This window comes from Aythya ferina, assembly GCF_964211825.1.
Source record: "Aythya ferina genome assembly, chromosome: 28".
NCBI lineage: Eukaryota > Metazoa > Chordata > Aves > Anseriformes > Anatidae > Aythya > Aythya ferina.
In genome coordinates, this window is record NC_140325.1 from 699,980 (window position 1) to 712,826 (window position 12,847).

At 50.8% G+C, this 12,847-nt stretch overlaps 2 protein-coding genes across 2 annotated transcripts in view; both read left to right on the top strand.

Moving 5' to 3' along the window:
- LOC311424539 (olfactory receptor 14C36-like) overlaps positions 1 to 12,847 on the top strand; it is a gene marked incomplete at its 5' end in the record, with an annotated part of 60,337 nt that overhangs the window by 17,984 nt on the left and 29,506 nt on the right. The window lies entirely within an intron of this gene.
- Positions 3,361 to 4,293, top strand: LOC311424546 (olfactory receptor 14C36-like; the record flags this gene model as incomplete). Its single annotated transcript, XM_084499839.1, has 1 exon — positions 3,361 to 4,293. The coding sequence occupies one exon, from the start codon at positions 3,361 to 3,363 to the stop codon at positions 4,291 to 4,293; it is 933 nt and encodes a 310-aa protein (XP_084355965.1).

The following is a 12,847-nucleotide window of genomic DNA, read 5'->3' on the forward strand; positions in this document are numbered from 1 at the left end:
CTGTTTGCTTACCTCTATTCTTTTAATAAATCCTATTTTTTTATTTAATCTTAATTTGAATCCTGAGCCATTTCTAACAGGCCGCACCGATGGGCTGAGGCCAACTGCATGAAGTTTAACAAGGCCAAGTGCCGGGTCCTCCACCTGGGGCACAAAAACCCCAAGCAGAGCTACAGGCTGGGAGATGAGTGGTTGGAGAGCTGCCAGGCAGAGAAGAACCTGGGAGTGATGGTTGATAGTCGGCTGAATATGAGCCAGCAGTGTGCTCAGGTGGCCAAGAAGGCCAACAGCATCCTGGCTTGCATAAGAAACAGTGTGGCCAGCAGAGCTAGGGAGGTGATCATCCCCCTGTACTCGGCTCTGGTGAGGCCGCACCTCGAGTACTGTGTTCAGTTTCTCGCTACAAGAAGGACATCAAGGTGCTTGAGCGGGTCCAGAGAAGGACGACGAAGCTGGTGAGGGGTCTGGAGAACAAGTCCTACGAGGAGCGGCTGAGGGAGCTGGGCTTGTTCAGCCTGGAGAAAAGGAGGCTCAGGGGCGACCTTATTGCTCTCTACAGATACATCAAAGGATGCTGTAGCGAGGTGGGGGTTGGTCTGTTCTCCCACGTGCCTGGTGACAGGACGAGGGGGAATGGGCTTAAGTTGCGCCAGGGGAGTTTTAGGTTGGATGTTAGAAAGAACTTCTTTACCGAAAGGGTTGTTAGACATTGGAACAGGCTGCCCAAGGAAGTGGTGGAGTCACCATCCCTGGAAGTATTTAAAAGGTGTTTAGATGTAGAGCTTAGGGATATGGTTTAGTGGGGACTGTTAGTGTTAGGTCAGAGGTTGGACTCGATGATCTTGAGGTCTCTTCCAACCTAGAAATCCTGTGATTCTGTGATTCTGTGATATCCTGGTTTGGAGAGAAGCAAGGGCTATGGAAGGCTGAAAGTCTGAACAGAACTAAAGTCTTTGTGTACATGGCTATGGCTGTTGCCTCTGTCACTGAGGCTTATGAGGAGACGGCTTATTGCTAAAGCACCAGGGCTTCATTGTCTCCTTGTCCCCACCCATGAACCTGGAAGGGGTCGTACCATTCTCCTGCACTTGACAATGCACATCCCCATCTCCTACTGCCCCAGGAAGAGCCCTGAGCAGTGTGTGAAGGGAAGGGATCTCCCTTCACAGAGGCTGAAGGTCAAGGCCTGGCCCTGGTGCTTGGTGAAACGCATCCACTTTGTCTACACCTCAGTGTCACCTTCACATTGCCTTTGTCTCCTTGTCCTCACTGCCTCCAGTGTTCTGCTCTAACAAGCTCCAAGAGAGGCTGTGTCAGTGCTGGCCCTCAGGGGGACACTGCAGGAAACTTGCATCTGACTTGGACTTCTGGAGAGATGTCTTCAATTGTCTCTGAGTGCCTGAGGTTTGTGGGCTCATCAGCAAAGCCCCAGAGGGGTGATTCCAATGCCTTGGGCTGGGCCTGTGCTGCTGAGCTGGGCCAGTCTCCTGGGACAGAGAGAGCTCCTGGCAAGAGGGCCCTGGTGCAGAGACAGCTCTGCCCAGGAGCAGTTCCTCTGCACAGCGCAGCAGGGCTGGGGGCTCTGACCACAGGCACCCAGGCAGAAAGGGATTCCAGGCAGCCTGGAGGGTGCACGCAGAGGAGAGCTCAGTGCAGGAGAAACCTTCACATCTCTGCCCACGGTAAGTATCTGGTTGCAGGACAGTGCAGGGGAGGTTCCTGGAAAAGGCTTCTGGATGCGGGATGTCTATGCCTGTCCAGGAGCTGCCAGGATGTCTCATGTGGCTTGTGCGGTGTGGAGGAGAAGGTGCTTCAGGGCAGCTGCAGGGGTGCCCAGGGCTGTGGTGCAGAGCAGGGTCCCTGCTGTGCCCCAGGGGCTGTGTGCCGGGGCATGGTCTCTGCTGCCTGCCAGACACAGCACTCAGCCTGCCTGACGAGCTGCCCAGGGGCTTGAGCAGAGGAAGGGCAGGGCAGGTGTTGCCCGCAAAGAGAAGGCTCTTTCTGCATTCTCTGCCTGTGCTTTCATAGTCTGATTGTGGGGTAGGCTCTGTGTTAAGATAATGGTTGTGTTTGCACAGGTAACGGAGCTTCCTATTGCATTGGAATGAGACATAAACAAGTTAGTGACAAACCTGAGAGTGTCCCTTCCCTTCTCTCTCCTTACAGACTGCTCCAGGGCTTTTCAGAACTGTTCTTTAGGACCTACTGAGAGGGGGATGTCCCCAGAGCTGTCCCCATCCCCAGGAGGTGTCTGCAGGACAGAGTTGGGCACACAGAGGATGGGATGGGGTCTGTGAGCATGGACAGGAGGAGACATGGGGACAGACAAAGAGCTGTTGACAGGACAGCTGCAGGCAGCAGGGACATTGGCAGGCAGTGAGAGGGAGCTGCTCCCTCCCTGCCATTCCCTGCAGTGCAGGCACCTTCCTTGCAGCAGCCCCTGGTCTCATCTCTTCCCCAGAAACTCCTTCACAGTTTCTATCATGGCATATATAACCTATGGGCTGAAAATATGGGGTGTCTGAACCCTAAATCTCTGTGTAAGTAGACACATTTGCTGCAGGCCCCTTCCACCTTCCTCCATGGAAGAAGGCACAGAATCACAGAATCATAGAATATCCCGAGTTGAAAGGGACCCACAAGGATCATTGAGTCCAACTCCTGGCTCCACAGAGGTCCTACCCCCAAATTCCTACCATATGACAAGGAGCATATTCCAAATGTTTCTTCCACTCCAGAGCTCTTGTCCCTCTCCTGGCTGTGCCAGCCAGATGGCACAGGTCTGTGAGGACAGGCTCTACCTTACCAACACTGCAGCTTCTGCACTGGGTTGGGTCTGCCCTGCCTGCCCATGCCTGCTTCTCCCCCTTCCCCAGCGTGGCAGCTGGTGGTGTCTGATTCTGACAAGGAGTGCTGTGCACGACGGGTGAAGCAGGAGGAGATGCTCCCTGCCAGACATGCACGATCCACCTGCTGATTTTGCCTCCTGGGTATTGAACAGGGAAGACGCACACAGAGTCACACAGCCAAATGCCCCTCACTCAACAGAGGGAGCCACTTCCCAGGAACCTTCCTTCCTGGAACCTCGAATGCAGCAGAGCAGGCTCACTGGGAGCTGATGGGGAGAGGAGGCTGCAGTGTACAGGACACTCAGCAAGCACACAGCAGGACTCCAGACAGGGAGAGACACAAAGGTCCTCTTGGAAACAGGAAATGTAAGGCTTTAACTGGGAATTAACTGAATTTTTCTCACAGACTTTACTCCTAACACTCCTTATTTATTTATTTATTTATTTATTTATTTATTTATTTATTTATTTATTTTTCTCATTCGGCAGTGTCCATGTCCAGAACCCGCAAATGCCCAACATCAGCTCTGTGAGTGAGTTCCTCCTGCTGGCATTCGCAGACACGCGGGAGCTGCAGCTCCTGCACTTCATGCTCTTCCTGGGCATCTACCTGGCTGCACTCCTGGGCAACGGCCTCATCCTCACCGCCATAGCCTGTGACCACCACCTGCACACCCCCATGTACTTCTTCCTCCTCAACCTTGCCCTCCTTGACCTGGGCTGCATCTCCACCACTCTGCCCAAAGCCATGACCAATTCTCTGTGGGACACCAGGACCATCTCCTATCAAGGGTGTGCTGCCCAGGTCTTTCTATTAGTCTTCCTGATTACAGCAGAATTTTATGTTCTCACCGCCATGGCCTATGACCGCTATGTTGCCATCAGCAAGCCCCTGCACTATGGGAGCCTCTTGGGCAGCAGAGCTTGTGCCCAGATGGCAGCAGCTGCCTGGGGCAGTGGCTTTCTCCATGGTGTCCTGCACACAGCCAGTACATTTTCCCTGCCCCTCTGCCAAGGCAATGCTGTGGACCAGTTCTTCTGTGAAATCCCCCAGATCCTCAAGCTCTCCTGCTCAGATGCCTACCTCAGGGAAGTTGGGTGTATTGCATTTAGCTTTTGTTTAGGTGCTGGCTGTTTTGTTTTCATTGTGTTATCCTATGTGCAGATCTTCAGGGCCGTGCTTAGGATCCCTGCTGAGCAGGGCTTGCACAAAGCCTTTTCCACATGCCTCCCTCACCTTGTGGTAGTCTCCCTGTTTGTCAGTACTATTGTGTTTGCCGGTGTGAAGCCCCCCGCCACCTCCTCCCTATACTTGGACTTTGCGGTGGCAGTTCTGTACTTGGTGGTACCTCCAGCAGTGAACCCCCTCATCTACAGCATGAGGAACCAGGAGCTCAAACATGCACTGAAGAAGCTGTTTCAGTTTTCTTCCAGGAGCAATTAGCTGCTGCTCTGCTGCTGCAATGGGAAAAACTCACCAAAAAAAAACACGGTGGGAGACACAGCCTTTCAGTGCCATGTTCCAGGTCCACCAATGCAGCCCCCAAACTGTGAGAAACAAAGTAAAAATGTTATGTACAGAAGGAGACCAGATGGATCTCAGGATACAGGACTGCAGGCACCTGTGGGCAGTATGGACACTGACCTGCGGTCTCAAGCCTCCCTGAGTGGCAATAGAAGAAAGAGACCAGTGCCTGTCCTGTGCCACTTCCCTGCCAGCCCAGCCCTTCCACAGGTGGAGTATTTCTCTCTTACTTGGGCACCAGCAGAGCTTTGCCTCCTTGTCCTCCACAGGGAGATGAGCCACAGGCCTGGCTGTGTGTGAGGAGGCAGCAGACCTGAGCAGAAAAAAAGACAGTTTCTTGTCACTCCAGCATCTGAAGCGTCCAGCCCCTGTGGTTGAGTCTGTTCTCTGCAGCAAAGGGATGTCACCAAGCCCCAGGTCCGTGGTTGCTTCTGCAGCTCTGAGGACCTCTCCAAGGGCATCACAGTATCAACAGTCAGGACCTAGGAGGGTCAGGTCGCCCATGGATCACAGCAGTAGGTTGGTAGGATTCCATAGTACACAAGGACACGGACACCTCGTTGCTCTGTTTTCATGAATGTCTGTATTACAAATTGCTACAAACCCTTGTGGTGGTTTTACCGTGCTGGGCTGCTAAACACCACAACCGCTCTCTCACTCTCCCTCTTTAGATGAGGAGGGGGAGAAGTAAAGCAAAGAACAACTCATGGGTTGAGATAAGGATAATTTAATTAAAGGGAAATAATAATAATAATTAAAGAAAGATTGTTATGAACTAAACAATTTAACTAAAGGGAAATAAAAAGGGAAAGGAAAAGGGAGGAAGACAAACAAATAAAACAGATGAAGTCTATGTGGAAGTGCAGAGGAAAGAAATTACTCTCTACTTCCCACAAATGAGCGATGCTTGACCACGTCCTTGAAGCAGGGCCACAACACATGTAGCCGGTGTTCAGGAGGAGGACTGACATTTTCACAATGAGATCCCACCCCTCCCCTCTTCTTCCTGTTTCCACCTTTTATTGCTGAATCATAGAATCATAGAATATCCTGAGTTGGAAGGGACCCTTAAGGATCATCAAGTCCAACTCTTGACACCGCACAGGTCTACCCAAAAGTTCAGACCATGTGACTAAGTGCACAGTCCAATCTCTTCTTAAATTCAGACAGGCTCAGTGCAGTGACCACTTCCCTGGGGAGCCTGTTCCAGTGTGCAACCACCCTCTCTGTGAAGAACCCCCTCCTGATGTCAAGCCTAAATTTCCCCTGCCTCAGCTTAACCCCGTTCCCGCGGGTCCTGTCACTGGTGTTAATGGAGAAAAGGTCTCCTGCCTCTCGACACCCCCTGAGTGTGACATCATATGGTATGGAATATCCCTTTGGTTGGTTGAGGTCGGCTGCCCTGGTGATGTTTCTCTTCTCACTTTTTGCCCACCCCCTAGGAGTGTTAGAAAGAGGCCCGATGCTGTGCCAGCACTGCTCAGCAGTAGACACAACACTGGTGTGATAACACTGCTGTTCCAGCAGTGTGTAGAAGTACAGAGCACAGCACTGTATGGGCTGCTGCAGGGAAAGTTAACATTCCAGCCAGACCCAGTATAACCCTTCCCTGTAAAGCAACTACATATTGCAAGAAACTACTAAGTTACCACTAAGAAAGCAAATATGGGCTTGTGATGCTTTCCCTAAATCTGCACCAATAAATATTATTTGAGGTGTTACTGGTACGACGCTCATGAATCCACTTGGTGGAGGGAACAAGGCATGGCACCTTCCCCTTCTTTCTTTCGGGCTGGTCATGATAGCTCTTGAGTAATGTGAACATCATTGGGTAACCCTAATGATATGCCTCCAGACTGCGTTTCTGGCTTTTTCCAAGGGCAAACAACTAAACAAAAGAGTACCATAGTTCTGTTGGCATAACTGCCATGAATATAGAGAACATCAAATAGTTGTCTACCTTGCCTGGTCTCACACAGGACCCTTCTGTTGTGGGGTTGCTAAGAGCTGAAGAGCAGGTGCTGATGGCTGCCACAATGGTGCACCAGCAGCGATAGCGCACTGACCCCCAAGTCCTGCAAGCTCAAAAACTATGTATTCCTGTGAGCAAAATGTCAAAGAGGGCAGGAGACGTGCTTGAATGATCAAGGAGATCCTGGAGTGACTTAAATGGAAGAAGGATGTATACATAATGTGGAAAAAAGGGACAAGCCACTTGGGAAGAATATAGGGACATTGCCTGAGAAAAGGTCTTTTTCAAATATATCAATAGCAGAAGGAAGAGGAAGGAAAATGTGGGCCAACTGCTTAACGAGGTGGGTGACCTGGTGACAAAGGATGCAGAGAAGGCAGAATTACTGAATGCCTTCTTTGCTTCAGTCTTCACTGCTAAGAGCAGCCCTTCAGAATCTCTGGCCTTCAGGACAAGGGAGGAAATCTGGAGAAACGAGGACTTTCCCTTGGTTGAAGAGGATCAGGTCAGAGATCTCTTAGGCAAACCTGACAGCCACAGATCCATGGACCCTGATGGGATACATCCATGAGTTCTGAGGGAGCTGGCAGATGTTACTGCTGGCCAATCATTTTTGAAAGGTCATGGAGAACAGGAGAGCTGCCTGAAGACTGGAAGAAAGCTCATGTCATACTGGTCTTCAACAAGGGCAAGAAGGAGGACCCAGGCAACTACAGGCTGGTCAGCCTCACCTCCATCCCTGGAAAGGCAATGGAACAGCTCATCCTGGAGGTCATCTCCAGCATGTGGAAGAGAAGAAGGTGATCAGGAGTAGTCAGCATAGGTTCACCAAGGGAAACCATGCTTCACCAACTTGACAGGCTTCTATGATGGAATGACTAGCTGAGTGGGTGAGGGGAGAGCAGCAGATGTTGTCTACTTTGACTTCAGCAAGGCTTTCAGCACTGTCTCCCATAACATCCTCATAGGCTAGCTCAGGAAGTGTGAGATGGAGGAGTGGTCGGTGAGGTGGGATGTGAGCTGGCTGGATGGCAGAGTTCAGAGGGTCGTGCTTAGTGGAACAGAGTCTAGTTGAAGGCCTGTAGCCAGCAGTGTCTCCCAGGGACCTACACTGAGTCCAGTCCTGTTCAAGTTATTTGTCAGTGGCCTGGATGATGGAATAGAGTGCACCCTTGTCCTGGTTTCAGTTAGGACAGAGTTCATTTTCCTCCTAGTAGGTGGAAGGGTACTATGTTTTGGATTAGGATGAGAAGAGTGCTGAGAAGAGTGCTCAGCAAGTGTAAAGATGTGCTGTTTCATGTCAAAGTGCTCTGTTTTGAGTCAAAGCTCTCCTCAGGCTCTCCTCAAAGCTCAACTCAAGCCCTCCAGCTCAGATCCCTACCTCAGGGAAGTTGGGGTACTTGCGTTCAGTGTCTTTTTAGCATTTGGTTGTTTTGTTTTCATTGTGCTCTGTCCTATGTGCAGGTCGTCAGGGCTGTGCTGAGGATGCCTTCTGAGCAGGGCCAGCACAAAGCCTTTTCCACATGCCTCCCTCACCTGGCCGTGGTCTCCCTGCATAGCATCACTGCCATGGTTGCCTACCTGAAGCCTCCCTCCACCACCTCCCTATCCCTGGGCCTGGCAGTTTCACTTCTATACTCGGTGTTGCCTCCGGCAGTGAAACCCTCACCTACAGCACGAGGAACAAGGAGCTAAAGGAGGCACTGAGGATGTTATTCTAATCTGCACTATTTCCCCATCAATGAGGTACCTGCACATCTTCCTCACATAAACCTGGACAAGGCAGAAACAGCTTTGTTCATGTATTTCAAAATTGCTTTCATTCTTTGCAATACTAGTCCAATAAAAATATTTTTCTCCATCTCATTTCTTCAACCTTTTGTTGTTGTTGTCTTTCTTGTTTTTTTAACCCAAAGACCTCATTTACAGGTGCTGGTAAGCTTTGTAATTAACCAAATAAAATAACCAGCAGGTAGTCATTTTCTGTGAGTCTTGTTTCTCATAATTTCTCTTCAGGTACAGCAGAGGTTGTAGAATGAAGAAACCAGCTGCAATGTGGAGGAAAAGCAGAGATGTGGCTGAGGGACTCGATGTTTTTTTCTGTAGTACTCTGTACCAAAAAGTTCTCCTAGGCCTCTTTATTCAGTAAAAGAGATAAAGGATGAGAAGAGCATGTACCAAAAGGAACACCATGAAAAGCCATGAAGACAAGGGCCATTTTCTGCCCCTGCAGGGGACTAACGCTGGGCAAGGCCCAGCTTGGGAAGCAGCACTGTCGGATGTTCTTGGAGGGCAGTGAGCTGGGCAGGAGGCAGCCATGTGCCCTGGGAGCACAGGAGGGAAGGCTGAGGGGCACCTCACTGCAGCCTGTCAGGAGCTGCAAGGTGCTCACAGAGCGTCCAGGGCCAGGATCTGCCCCGTGGCCATGAGCCCTGCCTGCCCTCCTCCTGCCATACTTCGTGCGGTGGCTGCAGCAGAGGGGACCCCCAGCCAGCCCCTGCATGGGGCTCTGCCACCCACCTCGCCCCGGCCCTCTCCAGCGCCCTCCTTACTGCTCTCTGATGCATGCCAGCACCTCCCCGTGCGTGCCATCCAGCACATCTGCTGAGGGCCAGTGCGGCTGCTGCTGGGGCAGGGAGCTCAGCATGGCTCTTGAAGTCCCCTGCCCTGGGCCTGCCTCTCTCCTTGGCCTCGGCCCGGCCTTGTCTCTGCTGGCAGGAGTGCTCTTGGTATGCGCTTCCTGGCCTCCCCTTGCCTGCACACAGCTGCTGCCCACTCATGCTGCTGGCACAAACGTGTCCTCACCAGCAGCACCACCCCTCGGGATGCTTCTACTGGTGTTTCTGAACAATCGAGTTTACTGGACTGTGTATGTTTAATGGCCTGGCACATCACACCCACAAATGTGTCAGGCTCTACTGGACACCAGTGCACAGTGTACCCTAATGCCATCAAGACTTAAAGAGGTAGAACCCACCTGTATTTCTGGAGTGACAAGGGGATCCCAGCAGTTAACTGTCTGGAGGCTGAAGGGAGTCTAACTGGGAAGGAATGGCAAAAACACCCCATTGGGACTGGCCTGTGCATTCTCAGCATAGACTGTTTCAGGAGAGGGAAATTCAAAGTTCCAAGAGGGCACTACTGCTGGGGCTTTGGCATACCTGCCTTTGAGATGGAGGATCTTAAACAGTTGTCTACCTTGCTTGGCCTTCCACAGAATCCTTCTGTTGTGGGTTTGCTGAGGGTTGAAGAACAGCAGGTGCCAATGGCTACCATGGTGGCGCACCTGAGGCAGCATCATGCTAACCGGGACTCCCTGATTGCCATCCATTAGCTGGTTCATTGACTGGAGAGCCAAGGTGTAGTTGTAGAACTTGGTAGCGTGGTTTAGTGATGGACTTGTCAGTACTAAGGTAAAGATGCATGACCTGGTTTACACGTCCTTGAGTAGTGTGAGGCACAATGCAATTCTTTTTGCCTTCTGCATCTATAGCACAGGAAGCGTGACTTTGCCCTACTCTGTTGACTGGGCAGGTCTTTTCACATTACTCAGTTTATGTTTCTGTGACTGGAAGGGGACAATTTGCCAAAAGAGGCCTAGCTTGTAGGTACAACTACAGCCACTTGAAGAAATATTTTCTTTACTTTTCTTCCAGAGTTTTCCACAGAAGACCCATGAGAGACCATGGATGTCCAGGTGTTTACTAATATTCAAGCTGAATTTCTCAGATTCCAATGGTTATTTCAATTTTATTATTATTTTATTTTATTTTATTTTATTTTATTTTATTTTATTTTATTTTATTTTATTTTATTTTATTTTATTTTATTATTTATTTTGTTCCCAAAGTACAACTGACTTGTCTTAGAAAGGGTTTCATGTGCTGGGCTGGGCTGCAGTTACAGGGACAAAGACCACTGCTGGCAGTGGAGGTGTAAGACCTCCAGACTCTGCTTTTCCTCCTGATAGAGGTCTCCAAAGAAGTCACCCTGGATGAACAGCAATAGGAGAATAATGCTCAAAACTGAAATGCAGCAAAATTCAGACTTTGAAACAAGAAGTTTTTATTAGGTGCTTTTTGAAATCTTCTTCTTTAACTACATCATGCAAGCTCTGCAATTAGCTGAACAAATCCTGAAGTCTTTAAGAAAATTGTGGTAGAAATGTTAGGAGTTTCTTCATTTTAATGAGGTCCATGGTGTATTTTGGTGCTCAGTCTATGAAGCTCAGGTACTGAGAGGAGAGTGATGTAACCGCTTGAGCAAGTCAAGTCAGGAGGCACAAAAGTTGAAGTGACTTGGAGTATTAATGGGCTCCACTGAGGGCTGTTACTAACGAAGCCTCCCCAGGGCCTTGCTAGGACAGATAATTGGAGGCCATGATTACAGACAGACAAAGCGCTATGCTGAGAAATGTCTTGGCTTCTTTTAGTGAAGCAGAAGATTCAAGGCCTGCCACCAGCTACTGGAGGGGAGATCTTGTACCCCATGTCTGGCTCAGGGCTCTTCCTGGCGATCTGTGGGATGTTCTGGGCAGTGTGATGCCATGAGAAGAACACTGAAATGACACCTTCCAGCCTCTGCAAGGATTGCAAGGAAGGAAGGAGGCCCCACTGCAATGACTACATCTCATCACCTCATAAGCTCTAGACAAGGGGAAAAAAATTCAGGGCTGTTGGGGCTTTCCATTCTTGCCAGCACCCTCTGCCTTCTCCTCTGCAAGCTTTCCAATGCTGTCCCACACTTTGCCCTATTTTCTTTAAGTCTGCAGAAACCCGTCTCTGTTTACCACCTTGCTCTCATCCCAGCATTTCTTCCTCGTTGAGGCCAGTGCCAACCTTCCACATTGCATTCTGTGGCAGCTTATTCTCTCCTCTTCTTTGCTAATATCAAAGGAAGCTCCATCAGGGTGGAAACCACTCCTGAAGAGGCATCTCAACCCATCAGGCTCTTGCGGCCTGGCAGCCAACCAGACACAAGTCACCTCACCAGCATCTTCCAAGCCATGGGCCTACTGCTGGCCTTGCAGCTTTGTGGTTAGACACACCCAAGCCTTGTGGCTCCTGCTGTCCAGTCATGGACTCAAGCAGAAGGGACAGGACAACCCATCTTGGTGCCTTCTTTCTGTCTGGGTCCTCCTGGGTATGGAGGAAGAGGGAATCCCACAGTCAGTATGACAACCAGGTGCCGTCTGCTGGCCTTCCAGGGCCACTGGCAGATGTCCGCACAAAAGTACAGATCCCAGGGAGAAGGCAAGGGTGACCTGTCAGCTTCAGACAGAAGTGACCTCACACTCCCTTTCTGTGACACGTTCCTGCTGCTGTCCTATCCACTGCAGAGGCAGAAGTGACCTCACAGTTCCTGCCACAGTCACATTCCTCCTGCTGGGGCAGGAGATCCTGAGGTAGAGCTGACCTCTCTCTTGTCTCCTAGGGACTAGATTTGACCTTTCTGGGTTATAGATTAAGCAAAGTTTTAGATAGAGCGTTTTGTGTTCTGCTTGTGGTGTCAGGTCTCTGATTAGGGTATGGGCACACATTATGCTTAAGGGTTTTGTTTACATCTGTCAAGAAGTCTAGGATGAAATAGAGCAATTTAATGTTAGTGTTAGGGGCAGTGATTCGGGTGAGCAAGATAGTAAATGTAAGGGAAAGGGGCTATGGGCTGAGTTTTTCTTCAGGTGGTACTTTGATTTCTGCATTACAATAGTGGAATCCTGTCAGGGTGTTTGTGTAATTGTAGTGGGTTTACGTGGCAAGGTTTTGGTAGCAGGGAGCCATAGGGGTGGTTTCTGTGAGAAAGATCTAGAAGCTGCCCTATGTTTGGGAAGGGCCCCATTGTTTTCCAGATCCGAGCCAATAAGCGATGTTGTTTTGCGCCTCTGTGAGAGCATATTTAAGACAGGGAAAAAACGCTGCGCCACACAGCAGCCGGGAGAGTCAAGGGAGTGGGAGAACAGCCTTGCACCAAGGTCAGTGTGGAAGGAGGGGGAGAGGTGCTCCAGGCGCCGGAGCAGAAGTCCCCTGCGGCCTGTGGTGAGGACCATGGTGAAGCAGGATGTCCCCCTGCAGCCCATGGAGTACCACGGTGGAGCAGGGTTCCACGCTGCAGCCCGTGGAGGAGACCACGGTGGAGCAGGTGGCCCTGCACTGACGGAGGCTGCCGCCTGTGGAAGACCCCTGCCGGAGCAGATTCCGGGCCGGACCTGTAGCCCGTGGAGAGGAGCCCACGCAGGAGCAGGTGATCTGGCAGGAGCTGCTGCCCGTAGGGGAGCCAGGTTGGAGCAGTTTTCTCCTGAGGGATGGACCCCGTGGTACGGACCCATATCTGGAGCAGTTCTGGAAGAGCTGCTGCCTGTGGGAAGCCCACGCCGGATCAGTTCATCAAGGACTGCATCCCGTGGGTGGGACCCCACAGCACAGGGGACGAGAGTGACCGAGAAGGAGCGGCAGAGAAGAAGTGCTGTAGACTGACCAGAACCCCCATTCCCCGTTCCCCTGC